Raw genomic sequence first — 24,087 nt, 5'->3', positions numbered from 1 at the left:
AAGGCATCCTGAGAGCTGGGGGAAATCCTGGCTCTGTGCCCTCTGGCACAGGTCCAAGTGATTTCACTGGAGCCATGATTTTTATTCTGTATGTGAAATGAATTGCCAGGGTGAAGCTGCAAAAGTAATGCCTAGGAATGAAATCCACTTGCAGCACTGCACCTCTGCACCAGAGCCGTGCTGTGAGCAGGAGGGTTTGCACTGACTCTGGGGAACACTGTGCTGTTCCTGTAGGAGGCAGGAGGAGGCAAGAGATGTGAAGTGCCACTGAATTCATCAATTATGTCACATAACTGCCCATTTGTAGGCAAACTCACATTTTTGTTGACCCACTTTTTTTATTTTGTGCTAGCTTTCACAGGATTCCCACCAACACCACAGAGTATCCATCAATATCACCATAGCAACGAGAAGTCATTAATGGTATCCTGCCTATTGACAGTCAGAATCTACAGGGTGCTGATCTGGGTGGTAAGCCATCACCATCAGCTTCAATGAGAAAGGAAAGAGCTCAGGGTCTCTGTGGAATCAATCCTTTCATTCTCCATCCTGTGCATCTCCCCAGAGAAATCCTGCATTGTGTAATGGCAATAAGGGACATATTTCTTCCCTTAGCAAGTTCTGTGCAGTGTGTGCTTAGGGAACTGCTGCCAGGAAAAGATGGGGCTGGATTTGTTGCACAAGTAGGGATAAATGTGCCTCTCTTGGGTTTGTTTGCACGGGGCTGTGGTTCTGAGAGACACTTTACATTGCAAATAAGCAACTTATCCTGTAAACCTCCAGGGAGTTCAGAGCAAAGCGGGAGGCTTGGGGGCCAGGAAAGGGGAATGGCAGGCTAAACTGTGAGAGGAGATAAAAGACATGTCATATAATTCTGCTAAATGGTGAAGGAAGGGACATTCTCAGCAGGTGTAAATTAGCATTGACAAGCAATACTGATTTACACCCTGCTCATGGTCTGGTCCACAGTTTAATCAGCTGAAAAGCATCAGCATCTGAAAGGGAGGGGGTTGTTTAGAGAGGCCCGTGGGAGGAGTTGAAAATCTGTGAAAAAAAAGAAAATAAATTCTTTTTGGTAGGTAAGGAAGAGCTTGTGATGTTCCTTGGGACTGATGCAGAGGTGGAGCCTGGCCAGCTGCACCAGCTCCCTGTCAGGACTCCCACTGCCTCATAGTGGGCAACATGCAGTGCTGGACCTTCTGAGGATCCATCCCCCAGCTGAGACAGGTGGTGGGCACAGTCCTGCCTGGTTTTCTGTAGGGGCACTGCCAAGTGCCTCCAGAGCCAAGGAGCAGGAACTGTTACTGCCCGTGGCCATCCATGCCCGGCCAGGACTACTGGCACTGCTGTCACCACATTCCTCTTGGCAAACCTGCCTGCCAGCAGTATGACACAGTGCCTGACAGCTTTGGGATGTAACCAAGCAGGGTGTAGGATGAGATCATACATGTCCCTCACCATCCTCAACACCCCCTTCCTCCCCTGAGATCTCTTTCTGATCTCACATGTGCTGGCATGGAAGAGCTCTGCCCATCCACCTACCCAAAGCTTTGGGGACTGCTGGAGTGGCTTCCAGTGCAAAGTTAACAAACTGGGATCAACAGAATTAAATTGTGGGGCTTCTTTCCCCACTAGTGAGATGGGAGCCAAGATTCATATTGTCTGCTTGGAAAGACTGATGCAGTAAACCAGTGGTGCACTCAAGGTTTAACATTTGTGGCTGTGCTGCAAAAAACGTTTCCTGATACAAGGAAGGGAGTAGGAACTTTGGACGTACAGCTTATTCTTAGAATTAGGGTGTGATTTCTTTCCTGTGCCCTATGCATTTTAAGGATTAGGCTGAGACTCTTGGGACAATTGTAGAACAAGGAAGAAGGAATACCTTCAGCTACCCTGAGGGAGCCAACTGCATAGGACTGGTTTTGTGTTGTCCTTGGACTGGTGGAAGCAATGTAAAAGGACATGGGAAGTGTTGTTTCTGTGTGCCATGATGGTCTTGTATTGCTAGTTCAGCCAGGGCTATTTCCACCCTGAAAGAAATCCAGTGTCATGACTCAGGCCCTGCAAGTCATGAGATTAAATCATTAGTTAAATGACAATATTAAAAAAGGACTTAATTTTATTTTTCCCACTAAGTGTGACTTGGCTTTTTACTTCTTGCCAGAAAGTGAATGAAAATGGTGAGTTGAAATGCCAGTTTTCAGTGCACAGGAGATGACAACATTCAGCTTAGGTGAAGGCTCTGTTGATCCTCCTCACATGCTGTAAGGGGAAGGGAGCAGCCAGCCCTTTCCTGCTACTGGCTTGTTTTGCTTCTCCCTGTCAGTTCTCATACTCAGCTGACCTATTGTGCTGCTTTTTTTGCACTGTCCCTTCTGCCTTCCTCAAACACATGCAGAGAGGATCAAAACAGTTTTAGATGATCTGAGGTGTAGTTCCCCACCTCATCATTTTTCAGCTGCAGACGTGCTCCATCTGTGTGGCTCTTTCCAAAAGGATGTGCTGCTGACCACAGCTGGAGGCAGAGCACTGGGCTGGCAGCACTGGGCTGCCTCACAAAGGCATCTGAGTCACTGACTGAGCATATCAGGGCTGGGTTGGGGCACACCTCAGGCAGGGAGCCAGAGGAGAATGGTCTGGAGCTGGCACTGGGAACTCACAACTGATGTTGGACCCTTTGCTGGGACTGAGCTTCAAGTCACAGCCTTAACCTTTTCTTCTCCCCACTTCCCAAGGAATAACAAATTCACTTGTATCCATATTGGAAGCATTTTCTGCAGTTGGTGCTGATGTTACACCTGTGCAGAGTGGGAATTTGAAGGAGAAGTGGAGGTGCCAGCTTGTAAAGTGAGCTGACATATGGCTCTATAATTCCCAGATCTCACAGGGGGATGGGTAGGTTTTCCTGGCTCAGGTTTGCCTCTGAGAACTGCCAGTGTCTTTGCCAGGTATGGAGCAAGGTCAGAGCCTGTGCTCAGATCGTGTCTGTTCCTCGTAAAGCCAGTAGTGAGTGGTGTGTGGGTGTGCCAATACCAAGGGGGTTGGTGGGCAAGATCTGCTCTGCCTGACCTAAAGGCCTGGGAATGCTTGATCATGGTGTTTGCTCAGGTCAGGGGAACCTGGGTCCTGAACAACAGCTAACTCAAGGTGAGCATTGCCTCTGCAGGTTATAACCCTGTGGGCTCCCTCTCCAGTGTTAAGAGGGGAGCAGAGTGGCTCACAGTGTTACAGACCAGGGCAGCATCTGTCAGTCAGATGTACCTGCAGGTTCAAAGGTGCTGTGGGTGATCTTCCCTCGAGAGGACTTCATTGCAAATGGAACTTGCTTTTCCTGAGAGGGAGTCATCCAAAGGAGCTGTGTGGTCAGCCAGGGTGTTGAGTCACTGAAAGCCTGGCAGATGGTGGATGCTGCCATCTCTTGGGATGCTTCACAGCTGATGATGACAAGCAGCTCCAGCTGGGACACTTAATGGGGATGTCACACTGATGTCTCCCGGAGCATGTGCTACAGAATCAACCTACTCAGCCTTCCTTTGCTGCAAGATAAATGTCAGTCCTCTGAAGCTCCAATCCCTCTGCTGCATCATCAGCAGGACTGTTGGAGCAATGTTACCCAAGAGATTGAGTGGTGCATTGCTGAGACAAAAGGAGGTACCCTTTCCCAAAGCAGGGAATCAAGAGGGAACACAAGTCACCTTGCAAGTATTCTACTTGAAATCAGTGTGCTGGAGTGCCTGCCAGTGGAGGTAGGCTGGAAGCATCATCTCATTATAGCCTTTTTGAAAGAGGAACAAGGGGAAAACCATGATGAGTATCAAGAAGGAGAAGCTGCTCAGACTAAGAGAGCAGCCAGAAAAATTCATCAAAGGCACTGCTGCCAAGTGCACGGGTGTGTGGAGCAGTAGGGCTTCTCAGGTGAAAACTTTTATGTCAATAAAAATAGTTCCCAAACAGCTTAAAAATCCTACAGAAAAGGAGCCAAGAATACTTAAGTGAGTCGATAAAATTTTGGAAGTAGCTTTTGCACTGCCTTGAGACTGTTTTGGAGCCAATCTGGCCCAAATAGAAACTCACATGAAGTTATGGTGATTCCTACACTCTCCTTGTTGGAACTGAGCTGATCCATAGCAGGCTGTTCCTATGGTGATCAACAGATACTGTGGCCAGATTCTCCTGTGACACGTCTGCCTGGCACACGTGTGCCCTTTGGGCTGCTCTGACCAGCCAGCCCTCACTGTGGCCAGCACCAGTTTCTCTGGACAAGTTGTTAACAACAAGTTGTTGTGTTGTGTTGTGTTGAATGCAGTGGGATGGAGGAAGACTTGGAGAAGCAGGAAAAAATCCATAAAAGGATTAGGAAAAGAGATGTGGAAGGAGGCAAATGGCTAGACAGTATCACATGGTGAAGCAAGCAGCTCATAACACAGCAGATTTAATGCCATTGCCTGTGCTCTCAGCACCCTCTTGACCCTGGCTGTATTCTGTCTTCAGGGGTTCCCCATGCCAGGGTGTCTCTGAGACTTTGTGGTTCTTGTTTATGCTCAAGGTGAGAACAGAGGGACTCTAAATCAGTGAGCAGACTGTAAAGGTTGTTGTTTTCCCATTATTACCTGGTTTTGAAATTAGTCTGGCAGTTGTTCCTCTTGTTAGCAATCCTGATTTATGCCATGCAGAGGACAATGAAAGCAGTGATAATACTGTAAACTCAGGGAAAGTTATGTTTACTCTAGGAAGGAGAAAGAAACCCAGGAAATTGTACTGTGGCTGTACCTCTCCTGCTGCAATTAACAGACACTATATAAGCTGTGTTCCTGTTTCAGCTTCTACAACAGACAAAAAACCCCCAAGAAATTTAACTACAGTCACCTTATCTTCATTAACCAGTTTCTGCAGCACAGCACTGGTTAAGAGAACAGCTTAAGAAAACAAATGCAGCCAAAGCACCTTTCTTTTTCTTGTTAACCTTTAATATTAAAAAAATAAAACATCTGGCATTCTTTCCCTTGAGACTGCTGGTGCTCTGCTAGGCAGCTGAAGTGATGTGCATGACGTGTCAGTAAACAGATCATGCTGTGACCATGAGGTTTGCTGTATCAGATAGCACAAAGCTCACAGCAGTAAAATAGCTTGCTAAAATCCTTTAGCCAGCTCTTTGAAATGTGCTGTTCACATCCCTCTAGCTGACTGGATTTCTGAAATAAAAGGGAGATTGTAGTCTGGAATTAACCAACCTCTGTTCAGTGCTGCAATTTGCAAAACCTAATGCAGAGACATTAGAATAAAACCTGAAGGTTAGTGTAGTCTCTTATTTCAAGATGGAGTAAGGAAGGATCTGCAGTTTTTCCCCTGCCTTGGAAGCAGGATTTGGTGTGATGGCCATGACTCAGAAGCTCATTTGCTTGTGACTGAAATGTTGTAACTGTGGAAAGTAGAAAATGTACCAGACTCACTTGATGTCTCTGATCAATCAGGAGATGCCAGACAGATCTGGCAGATCCACCATTTCATGGAACAAATGTCCATGTCTGAGAAGTCTATAGAGTAAATCTTGCTGCAGTGAACTCTGCAAAGCAGCACCAGTGAACCTCCTCATCCCTGCCAGATTTGGTGGCCTCTTCCTGAGGCCTTGTGAGGCTGTGTGATCTCTTGTCCTGGTATTCCTGGAGTCCTTGACATATCTGGTATTCTCCACAGTGTTTTTCGTCAGCAATGAGCTACTTACCCTGTGCGTGCCTGCTTCATCCTCCTGACACTTTGTCTCGTGCTTTGCTGGGAAGGTCAGCCAGGCAGAACAGTTCTGATGTGTTTGGGAAGAAATAATTTATCCTTCAAGCTTTAATCCTTGAGAAATAATTTCTTGGGGGGGATTTTACAGGAAAATTAAGGTTAATGGCAAGTCTCCAAACAGGCACTTATCAGAGTAGTGAAGAAGTTGATTAAACAGAATCACATGGTAGAAAATAAGCTGAGCACACATTGCCCTTAGTCTTATGCTCACTTAAGGCATGAGGCTCATAACCACTAGAAACTTTTCAGTCCTTGAGCCAGGGAACAGGAAAATGTTTCACAGACAGTGTGATTGAGGAGCAATGATGTGCTGCAGCAGCTGCCAACACTAAACTCTGCTTTGCTCTTTGGCCTGGAATAAGTGACCATTGGCCTGGAGGATTGCTGGTCTAGAATAAAACCTGAGCTTTGGGTAAGTGTGGACAGGACTGCCTGGAAGTACCCAGTGAGGCAAACAAAGGAGCATCAATCCACAGTGCTCACACACACTGGGGAGTGACAAAGGATGGGCAATTCAGTGCTTGGTCTAACTGGAGGAGAGCAGAGGATACATTAGGCTGCTGTACCTTTAGGAGAGGGTAAATTAGGACCCAGAGCTGGGTCACCATGTAAGAAATCAGCACTTTCTTCCTTTCCTCCATTGCCTCACACTTCATTGACCTTTGTTAGTCAATGCCTGGAATCACCTGCTGTAGCTATAGCATGTACTTACAGCTCTGAGGTGGTGGGAGGAGAAACTTTGAAATTGCTGTGGTTCCCAATGTTTCTTTGTTGGTGGCCATATAAGACTGCAGCTAAATACTCTGTGTGTGCCATGGGCCTGCAAGTATGTGCTCAGAGGTCATCTCTAGCTTATCAACCAGAAGTATATTAACTTGGTTTGGGATTTTTCTGTCTCCATCTTGTGCTCTCCTCCAGCAGACTGCCTACAACGGGCTTGTGGCCATGGTACTTGGGAGCTGAGTGTGTAGGCACACGTTTTATATCATGGGGTGTCAGTGACCTGGCAAATGCAGGCATCTGAGCTGAAACTATGATGCAGTTGCTGTGTGCCATGGAGCACAAGAACAGGGGAAGGAGGGAGAAACACTCAGTGTTTCCTGGTTACAAGCCAGGGACAAATTACCTGGTGTTTTAGAGAGACCACTGTTTTTCTTCTGCTCCAAGCATCCCTGAGCAGTGGGGGAAGGAGGCTGTGCCTCAGCAGTCCCCTGTCCAGGTCATGACTCGGGCAGCAGCTGCCTTGGGTGCTCAGTGAAATTAAGCTCAGCTGCCTGACATGCTGTGCACAGCCCTCAGGGCAGTGACATGGAGGAACAGGCAAGATCACAGGAGTTCAGCTGGAAAGAGATGGTCCTTCCATGAGTGGAGGGACAGGGAACAAAGGTGCTGCTGCCTGAGCTGGCCGTTAGGAGATCTCCACAGCTGCCCTGCAGGTGTCTGGGGGAACAGAACTCACTGATTTCTGAGACTCCCTCTCACTCCAGCCAGGGCACCAGACTGCCTTGCTTGCCCACCTGTGAGCTACATCCATGTGCACCTTTGCTCTAAGCTCTCCTGGAAGTATCAGAGGGACTTCCTGTGTCAGAAGTGTTTAAACCAAAAAATCACTGTTCAGAGAAAGAAAATTCACCCCTGAGGGGTGACAAATGTTATAATAAATTATTTGGGAACAAAATTCCCATCTTTCTGCACTTAATGCAGTAAAGTTACGTTCTTGCCTACATGTCAGTAAACTTTGTGCAGCCTCCTCTGGAAAGTCTCTGTCCCCTGCTGTCTCACAGCCAGCTCTGTCTGTTCTCTGCCTTCTCTGGCTCTTCTGCTCTGCAAACCTTCCTCTGGCTCCCACTCTCTGTCCCCCACTCTGCCTGCTCCACTGTGCCCACAGGAGGTTTCTTCCAGTTGCTCCTTCCCTGAAAATGACTTTTGCCATCTCATGCACATTTTCTGGAAAATCCTGCCCTGACAAAGCAGCAGCAGGTCCCTGCTGCCTTCCATGGCTGCTGGGGAATAGGCCTGTGCTGTTCTGCAGTGCAGAGGGGTGCCCTCACCTGCTGGAGGGTTTGAGGCATTCCCCTGAGATATGGAGGGGTGTAAACCTCCCTGCATGGCCTGTGCTGTGCACTTGAGCAGGCAGGGACAGAGTGGGCCCTGGCCTCCCATGCCTGGCATCTCTGTAGCTGACCTGCAGCCCACAGAGGGGTCAGCTCTATGAGCCCAGACAGTGAGCTTCCACCTGAAGAGAATCAGGAGGGCAAAAATCAATTGTCTTCCCAATGCTGCCCATCTCTGGGTGAATGGAGCACCCACAGACAGATCCCACCCTGTTGTTTCTGTGCCTCTGCTTCCTTGCATCTCTCCTGACTGCTTCTGCCCCTGCCTGTGCCCTTTCTCCTCTGGCCCCCTTGCTGTCACCTGCACACATGCAGAGCCTGCTGAGCCAGTGTCCAGCCCAGGATCCTGCCTCACACGGGCCTTGCTTTCTCTCCAGGCCTCACTCTGTGTAACTCCCTGCCTTGGCCAAGGGCAGCTTTATCCTCTGCTCTCACTGCAGCAAGGGCTGTTTTCTCTTTCTTCTTGTTCTGAAAGCATAGTGCCAAAAGCATGTGATGGCTTTTAGTCCTGTGGCTGTGACCTGATCACAGACCAAACTGACAGGGCATGGCATCCTTTATTAACAGCACTTCCTCACAGGAGCCCTCTGGCACTGCCAGAAGCCATGCTCTCTGCTCAGTGACTGGCTTTCACATCATATCATTCTTTCTTTCTTGACAGATTATGTTATAACCTATGAGCACAGAAAGTCCTGATCCTCACGTTTCTCTGCTGTCACCTGTGGGCTCCTCCAGAGCCGTGAAGAAGGGGGAGCTCCAGCCCCACCATGAGAAGACCGGGTGAGAAGTGCCTGTGATGTTTTGGGAACAGCACACTTTGAGAGCTAGTTTTAATTTTTATTTTTAGCAGTTACGAAGGATGCAAATTATGTTCTTCCTTCAGTGGTGAACTACAGGAGCAGTTCTGCCTTCCCTCTCTGGGATGAGATTAGACATAATTTCATTAATGCAGGGAAAATATGCTAATTTGAGCCACTCTAAGCAAGGGATGAATCAACTTCATGGCATGTTAGCAAGATTATCTTCCAGGCAATACAGTACCTCAGAGTTCCCCTCAGATAGATGTCTGTTGGTGCATCACATGACTAGGTGCCTGTGGTGCCTTCAGGGAGTAACAAACCTCTTCATTCCCCTCCTGATCAAGGTGGCTGTGCTGCCTGAATAGTTGGCCACACGTGGGGATTCCAGCTGCACTACAGAACAGTCTGGGCTATAACTGGTTCTGTCTTGCTTTGCCAAGACCTCTTCCTGTGTGTTCAACCTGGTTGGTTCTTGCCTGGCCTATTATTAAAGACTCATGCCCCACCATCTCAGCTCTATCTTGCCCTTACAAATCTCAGGCTAACCTCACATTCCCTGCCCAATCTTACTCTCCTTTACATATAGCACTCACTCATTCTCTTTGCCTCTGATTGCCAAGGAAAGAAGTGGACTAGACTGTAGCAGACACTGATGTCTTGCATGACTGCTGGACTAGTCCATGAGGCCTAAATCCCTAAAAGAAATCTAGAGTCTCTCCATTCAGTGTAAGAAGGCTCTGTCCACTTCCAGCAAGGACTTAGCCACTTAGCCTTCATCCTGCTGGCCCAAACTGGAGTTTAGGGATTTAATTCTCCACTCTGAACATGTGATTTAGTCACTTAGATTGCATGGGCCTTACAGTGCTGAGCACAGCTCATAGGAGAAGCCTTGAAAAGCACAGCTTTCTCTTTGGAGGCCTCCACTGAGCTGTCGTGGGAGGATGGTCATTTGAGCCTGTGGCTGAAGAGTCAGGAGGGTGAGTTTGTGAAAGTCTGTAAGATACCTTTGTCTCTGCACTGGAAAGGCCTTGGCAATGCTTGGCTTCCATATGCAGCCAATAAACCATATGTATCTTCCTTGTGAAGGGTGAATCAAGCAATAAGGGGCTGCAATGTGACTGTCAGGCACAAAACCACCACCTGTCAGCCTTCTTCTTCCTCCTTGCTACTTGAGTCTTCGAGGAGACCACAGTTATGTCATCCTTTCCCAGCCCCAGCATCCCCTTTAACTCATACACTCTTGTCTGAGCCCCATTTTAGGGAAGGAACCCTAATATCTCTTGTAAACCTGCAGTCTCCATAGTGTTGCTGTGTGAGTAAGCTGAGCCTGCAGCAAGCACTTCTGAGTGTTTGTCTCTAGAGCTGAGCAGTGTTATTGTGAGGGAGTTGCTGAGGGTAGGTAGGATAAACTTCTCCAAATTCAGACAGGTAGTGTAAGGCCACTGTTGGCTTGGCTGGAGAAGAAGAAGCTTCCCTGCCCCAAACCCCACAGCTCATTGCCCAGTTATTCTGCTCTGCTCCTGCCCAAGCTGTGGTGTTGGATTCTGCATAGCCTGGAAGCAGACCCACTGCTGCATCCTGCGAGACAGCACCTGGCTGCTTCAGTAACTCATCTTTCCTTCCATTCACAGGTCTTCTGCGCATGGCGACTCCACCCATGTGAGAGCTCTCTTATGTGAGTGCCCAGCAGCACACTTTGCTGTCTGTGGGCTGTGGACATTGACTGGCATCTAAGGACACCCCAGCTCCCTCCTGTCCCCCTAGACGCCACTGTCCTAGAGCCTCCATGTGCATTTGCTATGACATACATCAGTGTTGATGAGAGACAGGAACACTGCCGGGTGATCTCGAGCTGCCAAAACAATCAGCTCTGTGCACAACATGGCTTAAAGGATTTTTCAGTTAGCAGCATGCATCCACTAAAGAACCTAGACACTCATATTTTTTCTGGGGACTTCCACACTCTTGCCTGCCACACAGGCAAGGCCCGTTTGGCCAGTCCTGTGGAAAACCGGATGTATCGGAGTGTGGAAAACCTGCACTGGGCAGCAGTTGCTGACTGTGGGCTGTATTCTCACTGCCGGAGCCTGGATAACGAGATCATCTTCCACTACAGAGGCACCAGTCAGTGGACAGAAGGCTGTGTGGATGTGGCCCCAGTACAGAGTGCAGCAGACTCTCTGAGGAGCCTTTCTCTCCGTGCTAAACAGACATCCCGATCTGCACAGGATGTGCTCCTCCCTCCCTTTGCCAAAGTGCCTCAGTGGCTCTTCCCTTCCGCACAGGAAAGAGCCCTGCATGGGGATGCCAGAAAGGAGCTGAAGGAGAAGCTGAGGCTGCACAGCAGTAAGGTGGCAGAGCCCTGCAAGCCACTGCGCCCACAGGTGGCCCTGCCTGAGCTGCTGGCCCAGGAGTGCTTTGGGTGCCGGGTGTGCCAGCAGTGCAGGAATGGCTGTGCTGTGAAGTGCTGCACGGTTCTGGTGGAACACACTGCTCTCAGGCACAGCCTCACAGCAGGACAGGGACTGTGCTTGGCACACAGGATCATCAGCCCAGAAGACATCAAGCAGGAAGCTCAGAGGAGGCTTCAGCTCCGAAGGCAGAATAGCTCCCCGAATTTGCCCCTTCAGCATGCTGGGGAAAGCCATGAGATGAGCAAATCCAGAACAGCAGAGACCGTAGAGCAGTGCAGTGGGGAAACAGATGGCAAAGTCTCATTGGGACAGAGCAAGAAAGGCCGCTGCAAAGGGAGGCTCTACATACCCACCTTTGAGGAGTTCAAGCAAATGAGAAGTAAGGAGGGAAATTCATCTAACAGCAGCAGTGGGCCAGCAGATTGCTTGAAAAAGGGTCTGCCTGCAAACCAGACACAGGAGGAGGAAAAAAGTAAGAATGTCTGTCCAGAAGCTTTAGAGACCAAAGCTGTGAATGAACCTGCTGTCACTGCAGAGGAAGATGATGATGTATTTCATGAAAACCACACCTCTGCTGGCTTTTCCCAAAACCCAGCCACATGGGAGGGTTTCAAGATGAGCAGTCCTGAGGTGAAGGACAGAACCTTCCAGACCTCCACCCCAGATACATCACCAGTCCCTATTTGCTCCAGTCCTATTCCACGATCACCTCTACAGGCAGGAGCAATACACAGTGCTGGGCAGGAGATCTTCAGTGCTGAGCAGCAGAAAGGAGACACAAGACAATTAAATGATGTCCCCCACGTGGCAGGGCAGTCACTGGCTTCTGAAGCCCAGTCCTCTTGCTGTTCATCGCTGCTGTTAGAAGCCACAGACTTATCCAGCTATGGAGCTAAGCTACAAAAAATGAAGGATGAATTCATAGGTTCGGCCTTGGAACTTATTAAGAAAAGGTAACATGCTCCATGGGGTCACCTGAAAGCAGTTCCCTTGTTAATGATCTGGTTTTTCTCCTGATAGGTGTATTTAATTCCTGTAGCATAAATGTGCTGTTGGCAGAGCCTTTCATCTTGGAGTCTCTGATAGCCACCTGGACATGTCTTTAAAGCTGTTCAGCTTAAATTCCACCTTGTGGGGGATTAAACATCAAAAAGCATTTTCATCTAGACTTTGCCTTTTTGTGCACCTTAATCCTGTAAAGACAACAGCCATTAGTAGTTCTGACACCCAGTTTCCCCACCGATTTTATTTCTGTATTGTCAGAATGTCTTTTTTTTTTTAGCATCTGTTGAAAGTATAAGACAACCAAAGGAGACAAAGTACTGATATGATTCCTTTGAATAAAGATGTAGAGTCTGTCCCACCTCTGCAGGACCTGAATTTAGATAGTGTGACTTGCAGCAGCAAGTGCTTTCACTTGCTGCTTGAATCTAGTGAGCAGGCCCACAAGGGTAAGATGGCTTTAACCCCTGCTTGGAGACCTGCACAGGCAGTGAGTGAAAGTACTTGTAAATACTGTCCTTCTGCCATTTCTGTGTAGCCAGAGAAAATATTTCTGTAGAGCCTTCCTCCTTCTCCATCCAGGGTTTTCCCCCTTCTGTGGGTAAGATGTTCACAACTGCTTTCTCTGTCCTGGTTTTGGACACTGCAGTCCTGTTACCTCCCTCCTGCCTAAGAAATGGGAATCCCTTTCTATGCAGGGTGGCACAGTAGGAATCACCCAAGTTCTAGAAGCTATGAATTTGGAGCAGTTATCACTGTCTTATCATGAGATGAGGCTGATGGGAAAAGCAGGAGTAAGTGTTGGTGGAGTGGTCTGTTTCCATGCATTTGACTTTCATGGTTGGATTTGCCAAGAATTGCATTAGACTTGGTTCCTGGCTGCTTCTGCAATCCACAGATGGGTGTGTGAAATGCCAGGGCATCAACCTTGGATGCTGTCCTTTTATTTCTGGATTGGCTGGTCTGAGACTGCACTCTGGTTTTGGGGGAGATGATAGTGACTTCTGCACAGGAGTGAGAGTCATCTGAAAGAACTTAAGTGGGGCTGAAGCCAGAGTGACAGCAGAAATAATTCTGCAACTTTGCATCCAAAGGGAAGTAGTTGGTGTCAGAGCCCTCAGTGCTGCTCTCAGCTGTCCAGCCCAGCCTTAGTGCTTTTCTTCTACAGTATGAAAACCTAATAAAGAGGTAGATGAGAGTTATGGGATGCAGCCATTTTAAGGATTAGGCTGTTTTTGTCATGAATGTGAAATGAAATATGCAGAATGGCACAAGCAGTAAGGGTGTAAGAACAGCTGTCTCTTTGCAGATCAATGATTGCACTGGTATCTGGAGCCCAAGCTGCATGCAGAGCAAAGTACAGGAAATGAGGAGTGCGTATGATCTTCCTTCCCACTGCTCTCCCAGCCTCCAAACACTTCCTGCCCAGGGCCTTTATGTGTGGTTTCTGTGCATTTAATATCCACAGTGGTTTTTGTTTCTGTGAATGAGTTCAGTCTCCCCAGTTGGATTTGTTAAAATCTGTGAAGCAATTTTTATTAACACCAAAATGACAGTTGATCTAAAAGTGTGAATAACAATGGTTCCAGTATTAGAGAGGTAGTTTTATATGTGAAGGAACCACCCTGGCCTTATTTTTTTCAGAGTAATAACAATTAATGGTAATTGTTATTGCCAAAGCACTAACAATTATTGGGTTATTGGGAAACTCTGATTTCCTTTGTTTTGAAATGTATCAGTTTTCTATCATTTTCACCTGAACCATAATGTCCCTGAATATTCACTACTTCAGCTGATTTTCACTGCAGAGATGGGAGATTTTTGTCTGCATCTTGGGTGCTCAATTATGATCACTGCCATCCAGACCATATTCTTTCTAAGTCTCAAATGAAATTAGCTGAAAGCTAATTTGCTGATTTGGTCCTGTTTCCACAGATACTCAGCTCAGCATGTCTCTGATAGAGATGTTGTGATGGAGCATCACAGAGTAAAATAGCTAAAACTGTCTTCTCTTTCTAGTGCTTCTGTGTGTCAGTTTTACAAAGCAGTTTTGTCTGTAAGTTAGCAGTCTCCATAGTAATTAATTGTTAATTACTTTAGATTCAGTCAGTTGACTTAATATTTTGCCAGTGAGGATTTGATTGTCAATCTCATAATGATGGTGGCTTTAGACCCTCATGGGTCACTGGATACCCTTAACTTAGATGGTAGTCCTGGCTGGGAAGGGGTGTTGCTCTCTAGGTGGAAATCCTGTAAGCTTTTCAGTACACAGTCCACTTTCTGAAATTGCTTAAGTGGGGAATTTTTCGGGATAAGGACATGCAAATACCTCAGGTTTGTGTCTATGAAATGAGGGACATGGTGACAACAGAAGGCTGCACTATTTAGCCAAGGACATGACTAAGAAAAGGTTTCCTGAAAAGAGTGATGGGCTGTATGTGGGGTGACAACAGGACAGTGGGTACAATACCAGCTTCCCCTGGCAGAGGACTGACACCAAGTCAGGAAGGCAGCTGACAGCAGGGAAGGCATGCACAAAAATGTTTCCATTCGTCAGAAAGAGTCAGGAACGTTTGGAAAGGGCTGAGAACTGCTGGCATGGACAATGATAAAACCATGAAGAGGCCCATAGAGACAGTGAAGGAAAGCAGGTGCATTTCCAGTTGTATGCCATCCCCAGTACCTCCACTTCCATGAAATTCAGAGTTGATGGCCAGAGGTTTAAAAACACATTCAGAAATAACTGGTCCTCTCTATGTTGGCCCAAGTGCATCACCTCTCTTGGGGAGAACAGGAAAAACTGACACCAACCCCAGGCACAAACTCCTGTCCCAGTAAGTGATTTAGTCCAACACAAGGAAAGCTGCTGGAGTCCTCCCTTCTACACCCCTCTGTGAGGGCAGAGGGACTTGACTTTCTCGAGCAGGTGATGGTGTGAACCTGTTGGCAGCACAGCTCTCTGCCAGGAGGAGGGGACTAGAGAAAGGGGCAATATCCTGTTTTCTTGGCAATGTTCCCTCTTCCTCCTAAGCCAGAGGCAAATGTTAAAGGAGCAGCCCTAAGATGTTGTTCCACAAAACTGCTTCTATCTATCCTCCCTGTTTTGCCCACATCCCTCTGATCACACACTGATCTGGTGGTGTGTGGAGCAGCACTTGCCCCAAGACCACGTGGCCAGTACATCAAGCAGGAGGGATCTTATCATGACAAGAAGTAGGGCAGTCAAACCAGGGATGAAGAAACCTTCTTTCACACAATGTGGGCTCTGCATATCTGCCTTTCTTACCTCCAGCTTATCAGCCATGGGTGGGTTGAATTTCTCAATCTTCAGTCATGTTTCCTTAGTTCAGCTCTCTGGGTAATATTGGCTCTTATTCCCACTGAAGATCATGTCTGGAGATTTTTTTTAAATATCCCTTTTGGGCTATGGAAACTGCAATAAGTGGTGGCATCTGGTCTGTAGACCCTGTCAGCAGAGAGCTGCTGTCAGCTTCACTTAGAGTAGCAGCAATACTCTGGAGTGCTTCCCATATTTAAGTGGATGATCTTGAAGCACTGTGAAAATGACAAATGAAAGCTCAGCATCTCTCATGAGAGTATGTTCTGTACAGTGGGAGCTGGTGTGATCAAGAAGATGATATTCCAATTATGAGCTCTGCTGCTAACCTTGGGTGCATCCCATTGCCTCTCTGTGCCCCAGCATGGTCCCTTCTCTGTGTTATTTAACCAGGAGCTGTTTGAGCACGAGCAGCTTTTGGAAAGGGTGGTTTTCAGCAGTGGCACATCCTCTTCCAAGAGTTTTTTGCTTCTTAACCTGTGCCCTCCCTCCCATGGGTTTGCCCAACTGACCTGTTCATACTTTACACAACTCAGTGAAACACAGATGAAATTATGTCTGCGAATACTTGAGGGAGAGGTTTTAAACCCATATAATTTCAAGACTGATTTTAGATCATGGCCACACACACAGTTACACACACGTAAGGAGTGGTACCCCAAGCATGGTTGGGGGCAGGAGGGAGGAAGGAGACAGGAGCCTCTCAAGCCAGGCCAGTACCACGGGGGAGCTGCAGCCTTGCTGTGAGCCTGTGCTGCTCTTACTGCTGCCTTGTAGGTGCCACAGACTGCTCTGTGCCAGCAGAGATGTTGGTATTCCCTTTCTGCAGGCTGGGGAGTAGAGACCTGGAGAGGGACAGCAAAAAAGCAAATGCCAGGAGCCTGCTGTTGGCACTGTTGCCATTGTCACGTAGCCATAGCTAAACTCTTTTTAACTGGTTGTGTCAGCAGGGACCTGGAAACATAAATGGAGAAAGATGAAAAAGCATCAGCTGAAGAGATGCAAACCAACTTTTCTGGCCTGACAACAGAACCAGTTTGTGTTTTGGGAGATTTGTTCCCTCTTCAGTCATTTTAGGATTGGCTGATGGTTTGTTATTGGAGCCAAGTGTCATTCACTGCAAGGAGAATGCCCATCTGTCTCATGTGTTTGCTTGTAGTTGACACTGTTGGAATTGCACATTAGCAGTGTGACCTACCAGCATAAGTTCACAAGTGAAGCCTTTAAGAAGAAGCAGATTTTTCTCATAGGAGATTATTGTTAAGCATAAAATACATGCAGAACCTGAAATATGTTCCAGACACTGGCTTCCTCTATATACAAGCATCCATATTCAGTCCTCACAACCTTCCTTTTTAAAGGAATCCAAGTCCATAAAAATTAAGTAAACCAAAAAAAAAAAAAAAAAATTTCTTCCCAACAGGCTTCATTATGCATGGAAATAAGCTGTCTTAGAAAACCTGTTAAAAAAATGTATCACAAATAGTATCACAAACAACAGCCTGTCAACTGCTCTGCCAAGTCAGTGGTTTTGCACCAGACTGAGTCTGTCTGGAGAGCGATGCTGTCTACAGAGGAGGGACGTGGGGTTGGACAGGCTGTCTGTGTCAGCCAGGCCAGGCCCTTGTTAGCCCTGGACAGCTGTGAGTGAGGGCATCCCAGAGCTGCCACGTGAGAGCCACAGACACTGCCAGGCTTTTCAGGTCTCAAGCTCTCCAAAAGGCCTGATCATGAGTTCACTGAAAACAGATAGTATCTTTCCAGTGACTTCAGTGGGCTTAGGATCATGTGAGATGAAAAACAGAGGGAATACTCTTTTAATCCTCTAATCCCTTCAAAGTATTATGGTTTATAGCAGGTGATTTTCTTCCAGATGAGCAATATGGTTTCTGTGTTGGCAGCATCTCCTTAAATAGCAGCAAATATGGATGTGGCCTACTTAGAAAGGAGTGTTTCTGGTCCCTGTGGAGCACCTCATGTTTTATGGACAAAAAAATGCCCTGTGAACAGCCGAGACTTGATAACCCAGACTGATGTTGGCATGAGTGCAGTTATCCAGTCTGCAGTTCTTAACTGAGCAGTGCTTAGAGCCCCTGAAACACAAGCACAGCTGTCTGTGCTGACCAGTCATGAACCCTGCGTGCACTTTTCCTGAACTGTTGCAGATCATTGTTTGAACCTGGGCTCTCTGCTCAGTCTCATCTGTGTCAGGAACAGCAGGAGAACTGCATCCGTGATGTTCAATGGAGTCTTCTTCCCTTGCAGCTGCAATGCTGAGACTGCTGCCAAATCCCCCTCCAAGGGGCAGTGTGATCTGAGGGAAGCTGATCTCCCACCTCTGGAGGACAGCCAGCAGCCCACAGCGATGTCCATGGCAACAGAGACCTGGGAGGACAAGCCAAGCAATGAGACATCCAGTGACACTCCACCTGCAGGGAATGTAAGAGAGAGGAATTCCCCTCTCATGCATGTGTTCAGGATTTTTTTCCTTGTTAGAAGCTCTGAAGGACCCCTTCATTGTAGGAACTGGGCAGGCTGGGAGATGGCAATCTGGGAGACTCCCATGAGTGATTAAATGCTGTTAGAAGCATTAGAAGCTTTTTTATTACACTCAGTAAAACAGGAGTAAGTTTTTTGCCTCTGCCTGTGCCGCTGCATTTCATGCAGGGAGTTCACAATAACCCTTTCATGGCTTCCAGTGTGTCTGGGGGTTCAGACAGATTCCATCCTAGTGCCCCTTGGGCAAGCTGCTGGTGCAGATGGGGCACAGAGGCTGAACTTCCTGACTCTGCAGTGCTGAAACCTTCACAGAGCAGCTGCAAGTGAGCTCAGGTCCCTGAGCACACACCCATAGCCAGGGCTGTGCTGTTGACTTTTCCATGGTTATTTGATAGCCGTGATCCAACCGCCTCGGAGCTGCTGTACTCAGAGCTATACAACAGCAAAGGGAGAGGGGTTCTTACTTGTTAGGGCTGAGCAGGACAGAGGGACTCAGGGGGACAGATTTCTTAATCATCAGGTAGCAGAGCTACATTTGCCATCCCATTACTGATGAGTTTCCTTTTCCCTCCTTTGGCAACTGGAGTCCAGTGTCTGCAACACGAGGTGCTGCTTTGAGCTCAGCCTTGCTCCAAAGCCTTTCCTGCCTTTCTTGCAGAGCCCCAGTCCTGCCTGTCGCCGATCCAGCTCCGACATTGTCCATGAGAGCACGGATGGTGCCAAGGCCCAGCGGGAGTGCCGGCTGCGGCCGCACTTCAGTGACCCGATGCCGACCGACTCGGTGAAGAGGAAGCAGCTGGAGCTGAAGATCGCGGCTGCAGCGCGGCAGCACGCGCAGAAGCGCCGGCAGGAGCGGGACTGTGGTACTCACACTGCACACTGGGGGCTTAGGGGCCAGAGGCTGTGCCCTGCTGTGCTGCTGTGAATGTGGAATAACTCTGTAAAAGAAGGGGAGGGAAGCATCCTGGTTGTACCCAGGTGTGCAGGAAATCAGGATCTGTTCTGCTTTGTCCCTGGCTGGTAGATGGCAGGGGAAGAGGCAGCCCAAATGAGTTCACAGGTATGGGCAGTGCAGAGATGACAGATCCCAGACTTCACCTGGGAGCTGTTTACTTCTGACTCCCACCAGTTTCAGCAGCAAAACAGGGGAGGCAGCTTATAGCCCTGCTTCCCCAGAGCCAGCCTGTGCCCTCAGGGTTCCTGCCATTCATGGCTGTGCCAGCACGAGTTCCTCAGGTGAGCTCTGTGCAGCTGGCAGTGCCTGTAACGATTTGTGTCTGTTCTCAGGTCCAGTGGTAGCAAAGGCCAACCTTGGCCATGGCGGCAGCTTTGATGAGACCCGACGCACCCCACGGGGCTCCCTCCGCTCCAGACGTCACTGGAGCAACGTCAGCAGCCTGAGCACGGACAGCGGGATTGTCGGTGTGAACGATGCCCGGGATGACCTGGATCCCGCTGCGGCCACCCGGACCAAGTCAGCGGATGTGGAGAGGGCAGATAGCGGCATTGGCCAGATGCCAGCCAGGAAGTGGAGGAACAGGGCCTCTGAAACGCTGAGCTCCCTGCAGGCCTGGGAAGCCCACCGTCCCTGCACCGACTGTGGAGAAAGGGACCTCCCGGTGGAGACAGATGTCCAGAACTGCAACCAGAGGCGCGCTGACCTCTGTGAGAAGTGCCGCAAGCGCAGGACGGAGCGCAAGGAGTCCGTGCTGGAGTTTGTCAACACAGAGGCCAGCTATGGAGAGGACCTGCGCATCATCAAAGAGGAGTTCTACCTCCCCATGCAGGCAGCTGGCCTGCTCAGCCAGGAGCAGCTCCAGGGCATCTTCAGCAACATCCAGGAGCTCATTGACCTCAATGAGAACTTCCTGGAGATACTTCAAGAAGAGATTGATCAGGCCTTTGATCAGGTATGATGCTGCCTCTGCCCTCTAAAGGGGCTGGACTGGGCAGATTGGAATAGGTTTTGTATTAGGGGGGCAGCATAGCTGGAGCAGAGGAACAGGAGGTAGGACTCCTGGGTTATGGTCAGCTGTCAGTTATCTAGTTCCTTACTCTCTCGGCTATTCCTGCAGATTTCAGGAGCTCTGTGCCAGGTCACAGGTGTTGGACTCACTGTGCTGTGGTGATGCCACTGACATCAGCAGTCTTGCTCATTTATCCCATTAACAAGTATTAATGGTCCATTATCAAAGTTAGTTTTAGGCCAGTTGGGCTCGATGCTGGTAAGAATGTGATGATGGGGGCACAGAGCTCAGCTTGCTCTCTCAGGCTGTGCTCTTGCATCCCTGAGCTGGCTGGCTTCATGCTGTCTTGGCTGTGTTTGCCTTGGCTTGCAGTTTGGTGCAGCTTGGCTCTAGACTGTCTGTGGGGCCAGGCAGTGCAGGCTGCTCCCTGCTCTACAGCTGTGTATGGCCGCTTCTACTGATGCACCCTGCCTTGCGTAAGGAGCTTTCCTGCCCCACCAGCGTGGGCCCAATACACCCTCTTGACTAAGAAGCTCACTATGGCCTTCAAGCCCTTGCTCTGATGAGCTGACTGAGACCACAGGAGGAGAGCAGACAGCTCTTTGCATGTGGAAAAGCAAGCAGTTAGACCAGCTTTCCTTCTCCTCCCCAGGCACTGATTCCCCCCAGACCTGCAGGAACTGCCTTTCCACTGCGAAGGGTGAGCCCAGCTCCACCTTTGGTCTGGCACTCAGCTGATCCTGCAGCAGTTCATGCTGATAGGACTGAAGGCAGGCCCTTGGCTCTGCCTCTCCTGAGCTAACTGAGCAGGGCCCTATTGCATGCTTGCAGGGGGACGATGACCTGATGACCGTGTGCATCGGAGAAATATTCCTGGAGTTTGTGAACATGCTGCCAGCCTTTCAGACGTACTGCCTTCAGCAGTCCTCCTCTGTGAATATGCTCAATGCTCTGGAGAAGGAGAAGGAGTTGCTCAGGTGAGAAGGGGGATGAGCATATTCATGCAGGCTTTGGGGACAGAAAGGCAGCAGGCTGAGGGTGAAGCCTTTGCCAGCCCATCTAGATCAAAGTTTGATGCTAATGTTCTTCAGTTATCACTGCTCCCTCTTAGGGTGAGGACAGTCATTTATTCTCAAAAAATATTCAATCCTTGGTATCTCCACTGGTATCAACCAGTTGGTCCCCAGCTATACTCTGTGTTTTGTGCTAGCAGTATCTGCCCAGTGACCACTGCACTGAACTGTCACCAAATAATACTCGGCTGAGATCAGCTCTCAGTCCCCGTGCTGGAGCCCAGGTTGGATTTCCACTGCAGAAGGCCACTTTGTGGCACACATGACTGGAATTTGGTTCCCATTCCTATGGTCTATTGGGCAATGTCAGGCAAGTAATTTCTCTTTCCACAACTCAGCCAAATTCTTGTTTAATATGTTTTGTAATCTAATGATGAAAGGCATTACAAGTTAATGCAATCTGATATAAACTGATGTATCTGCCTCATGTTTACATCAGTAGGTACCAGAGAAAGATCACACCCTTGCTATTTTATTATTTAATAGAAGACTGTTAGAATGTTATGTGAAAGTGTCCCAGGCACCTCATCGGGATTCTGCAACTGAGTGCAGCTGCAGAAATGGTTGTTAGTCTTTAATACGACAGAATTCACAAGGTTGCTAAAAATGGGGGGGCTACAGTGCCCAGCAGCCGTCAGCACCATGCTGTTCATTTGCATTTAGGATTGCAGCATCTGCTGGCAGAACAACCACCATTTCATCCTGTCTTCTTAAATCCCTGCAGAATATTCCTCAACGTCTCCCAGAATGACAACACAGCGCTGCGGCGGATGAACCTGAGGTCCTTCCTGATGGCCCCTTTGCAAAGGGTCACCAAGTACCCCCTGCTGCTCAGCAGAATCATCAAGGCCACCACCGAGTACCACCCGGACCACGGCAGCCTGCGGGAGGCCAAGAGCCGCATCGAGTCCCACCTGGAGCACATCAACATGAAAACCAAGCAGGAGGGGAACACGTGGACGCTCCGATCCTTTCGCCAGGACAGCAAGAAGAAGAGGGAAGTCATCAACATCGAGATGAGAGAAACCGCCCTCAAAACTGTCGGGTGGCTGCGGGAGGAAACGCGGTTTGTGATGGAGGGGTCTCTGCAGCTGGCCCAGCCCCCCGACGGCCAGTGGGTGAAGAAAGGCAGCAAGACCCTGAAGTTCCAGAACATGCAGGTCCTCCTCCTGGTGAACATGAAGCGTGTGTCCGAGTCCAGCCTGGAATCGGCTGAGCCGGGGCCTGTGAAGGACGCAGTGCTGGTTCTCATCAGGGACAAAAATAACGGGAAGTTCCATTTGCTCAGGGAGCCCTTGAGGCTGAGTAATTGCATCGTCTCCACTGATCCCGACTGCGACGACACCTTCGAACTCATTGAGATCAGGCGGGAGGCGTTTGTGTTCCGGGACAGCGACCGGGCACGGACTCACCACTGGTTCAGGCAGATCCGGCGCTACTCCAGGGAGCTGGGCTCCTGGAAGAAGCGGCGGAACGCGCTGCCCAACATCATGATCAGCACTCCCCACACCAGGCCCTGAGTCCTGCAGGCTTGGCTTGGCCAGTGCCACATGCAAAGACCATCGAGAGCCCCAGTGGCCTGAACGTGCTCCATGGACAACACAGGGAGGAGCCTGGTCCCCAAAGACTCTGACTGGCACTGGAAGCAAATGCCACAGCCTGGTGCTGAACTCCAGCCTCTGGACTCACAATAGTTTGTGGCTCATGTACATACAGAGATGGGCTCCACTCGAGGAGATCACTGAAGGATAATAATTTAACTTGTTAATGTTGCACTGCAGGAGAATGATGTATGATGCTTGCCATTGCATGGATCGTTTTGAAAGCCAGTCTTGACAATGAGAGAGGTTTCCACTATTGACTTTATTTCATCAGCATTAGGTAAAGTCTGGGTATTCAGCAAATTAGGTGCAGTATTATGCAACAGAGGATGAAAGCTGGAAAAAATTGTTTTCCACCACTACTCCTAAGGACTGTGTTTCCTTATTCACCTCTGTATATTCAGTCAAAACACTTGTTTAAAAAGAAAGGCCTTTCATCTTTAATCCAAATCAAGTAGGTGTCAATTTGTTCAGATTCAGCTGCATGCACACAGCCAAAAAAAAAAAAAAAAAAAAAGAGAGGAAAAAAAAAGAGCAAACACATAAACCCCACATATGTGTAGAACCTGTGGAAGAGCAGCACACTCCCAGTGAGAGTCTGTTATTTAACTGACTTAGGGACTGGAATATAATGCTGCATCTGAAATATCTCAGAAGTATATGTAAATACAGCTCTGCTACTACTGATAGTGAATTTAAGAGTTTGCAATTATTTAAATTATGTAATCTAGTGTATTTCAAAATTTAATTGAAAGGAACAATTTACATTGTACTGTAGAGTAACATAAAATGTTTTAATAACTATGTTTCAATTACTTTAGGTGGATATTTTTTAATATTTCTATCACAGAGTATGTGTTTCACTTCATATGGGTGGCATTCAGATGAGCAATGTGCCTGCATCTGCTCTGTGGATCCCCTGAACAGAACTCAGGGCTACTCCAAATGGGACTGGGTAAATGGTACAAACCTGCTACTCGAATTCTCACTAGACAACAACAGATTGGCACAAACCCTTTTGCTCTGGAGCCAAAACTGAGGCCACAAATAACTGCCCCATAAGGTCCAGCCTCTCTCAGTTGCACAGCAGGGAAATGGCTCGAAGCTGAACAATGGTAAAAAAGCAAACAGGGTTTAACCTTTTCAGCCTGACATTAACACTGACCGCTGCTTTGCAAAATGTCACGCTGTGACTTACACAGCAAAGGCCAGATTTCAGCCTGGAGGCTAAACTAAAGGAGCCTAGATTTTGGTCCATGGATCTGGGAGGACAGCCTGTAAATGTTCTTTTAGGCCCACAGGGTAAGACAAAGCCAATCAGTATTATTCACTACCAACAAAACATTTTTGTTACAGGCATTTATTTCACAGGAGGATTCACACAAGCACATTTATGTATTTCTCCAGAGATCAACAGTATCAAAGATCACCACTGAAGGCAGACAGAAGACATCTTCACAAAGGTATCCCTAGTCCTGTAAAGTCACCACTGA

At 48.4% G+C, this 24,087-nt stretch overlaps 1 protein-coding gene across 6 annotated transcripts in view; it reads left to right on the top strand.

Annotated features, from left to right (window-relative positions):
• Positions 1–23,462, top strand: part of LOC131085806 (rho guanine nucleotide exchange factor 17-like) — a 45,213-nt gene extending 21,751 nt beyond the window's left edge. For 3 of the 6 annotated variants that reach the window (XM_058028297.1, XM_058028296.1, XM_058028298.1), the window contains exons 2-7: positions 8,563–8,681; positions 17,720–17,894; positions 18,612–18,816; positions 19,241–19,863; positions 20,752–20,897; positions 21,718–23,462. In XM_058028297.1, coding sequence (XP_057884280.1) covers positions 8,578–8,681; positions 17,720–17,894; positions 18,612–18,816; positions 19,241–19,863; positions 20,752–20,897; positions 21,718–22,513 — 2,049 coding nt within the window. In that variant the 5' untranslated portion in view covers positions 8,563–8,577 and the 3' untranslated portion in view covers positions 22,514–23,462. Of the gene's footprint in view, positions 1–8,562; positions 8,682–10,332; positions 12,069–17,719; positions 17,895–18,611; positions 18,817–19,240; positions 19,864–20,751; positions 20,898–21,717 lie in introns of those variants that run through there. The other 3 variants (XM_058028294.1, XM_058028295.1, XM_058028299.1) reach the window with 3 other exon arrangements.
• Positions 23,463–24,087: the final 625 nt, after the last annotated feature.

Source organism: Melospiza georgiana, chromosome 7, assembly GCF_028018845.1.
Source record: "Melospiza georgiana isolate bMelGeo1 chromosome 7, bMelGeo1.pri, whole genome shotgun sequence".
In the NCBI taxonomy this organism is placed as follows: domain Eukaryota; kingdom Metazoa; phylum Chordata; class Aves; order Passeriformes; family Passerellidae; genus Melospiza; species Melospiza georgiana.
Note: the sequence above shows the minus strand (reverse complement) of the source record. Positions and strands in the feature narration are given on the sequence as shown.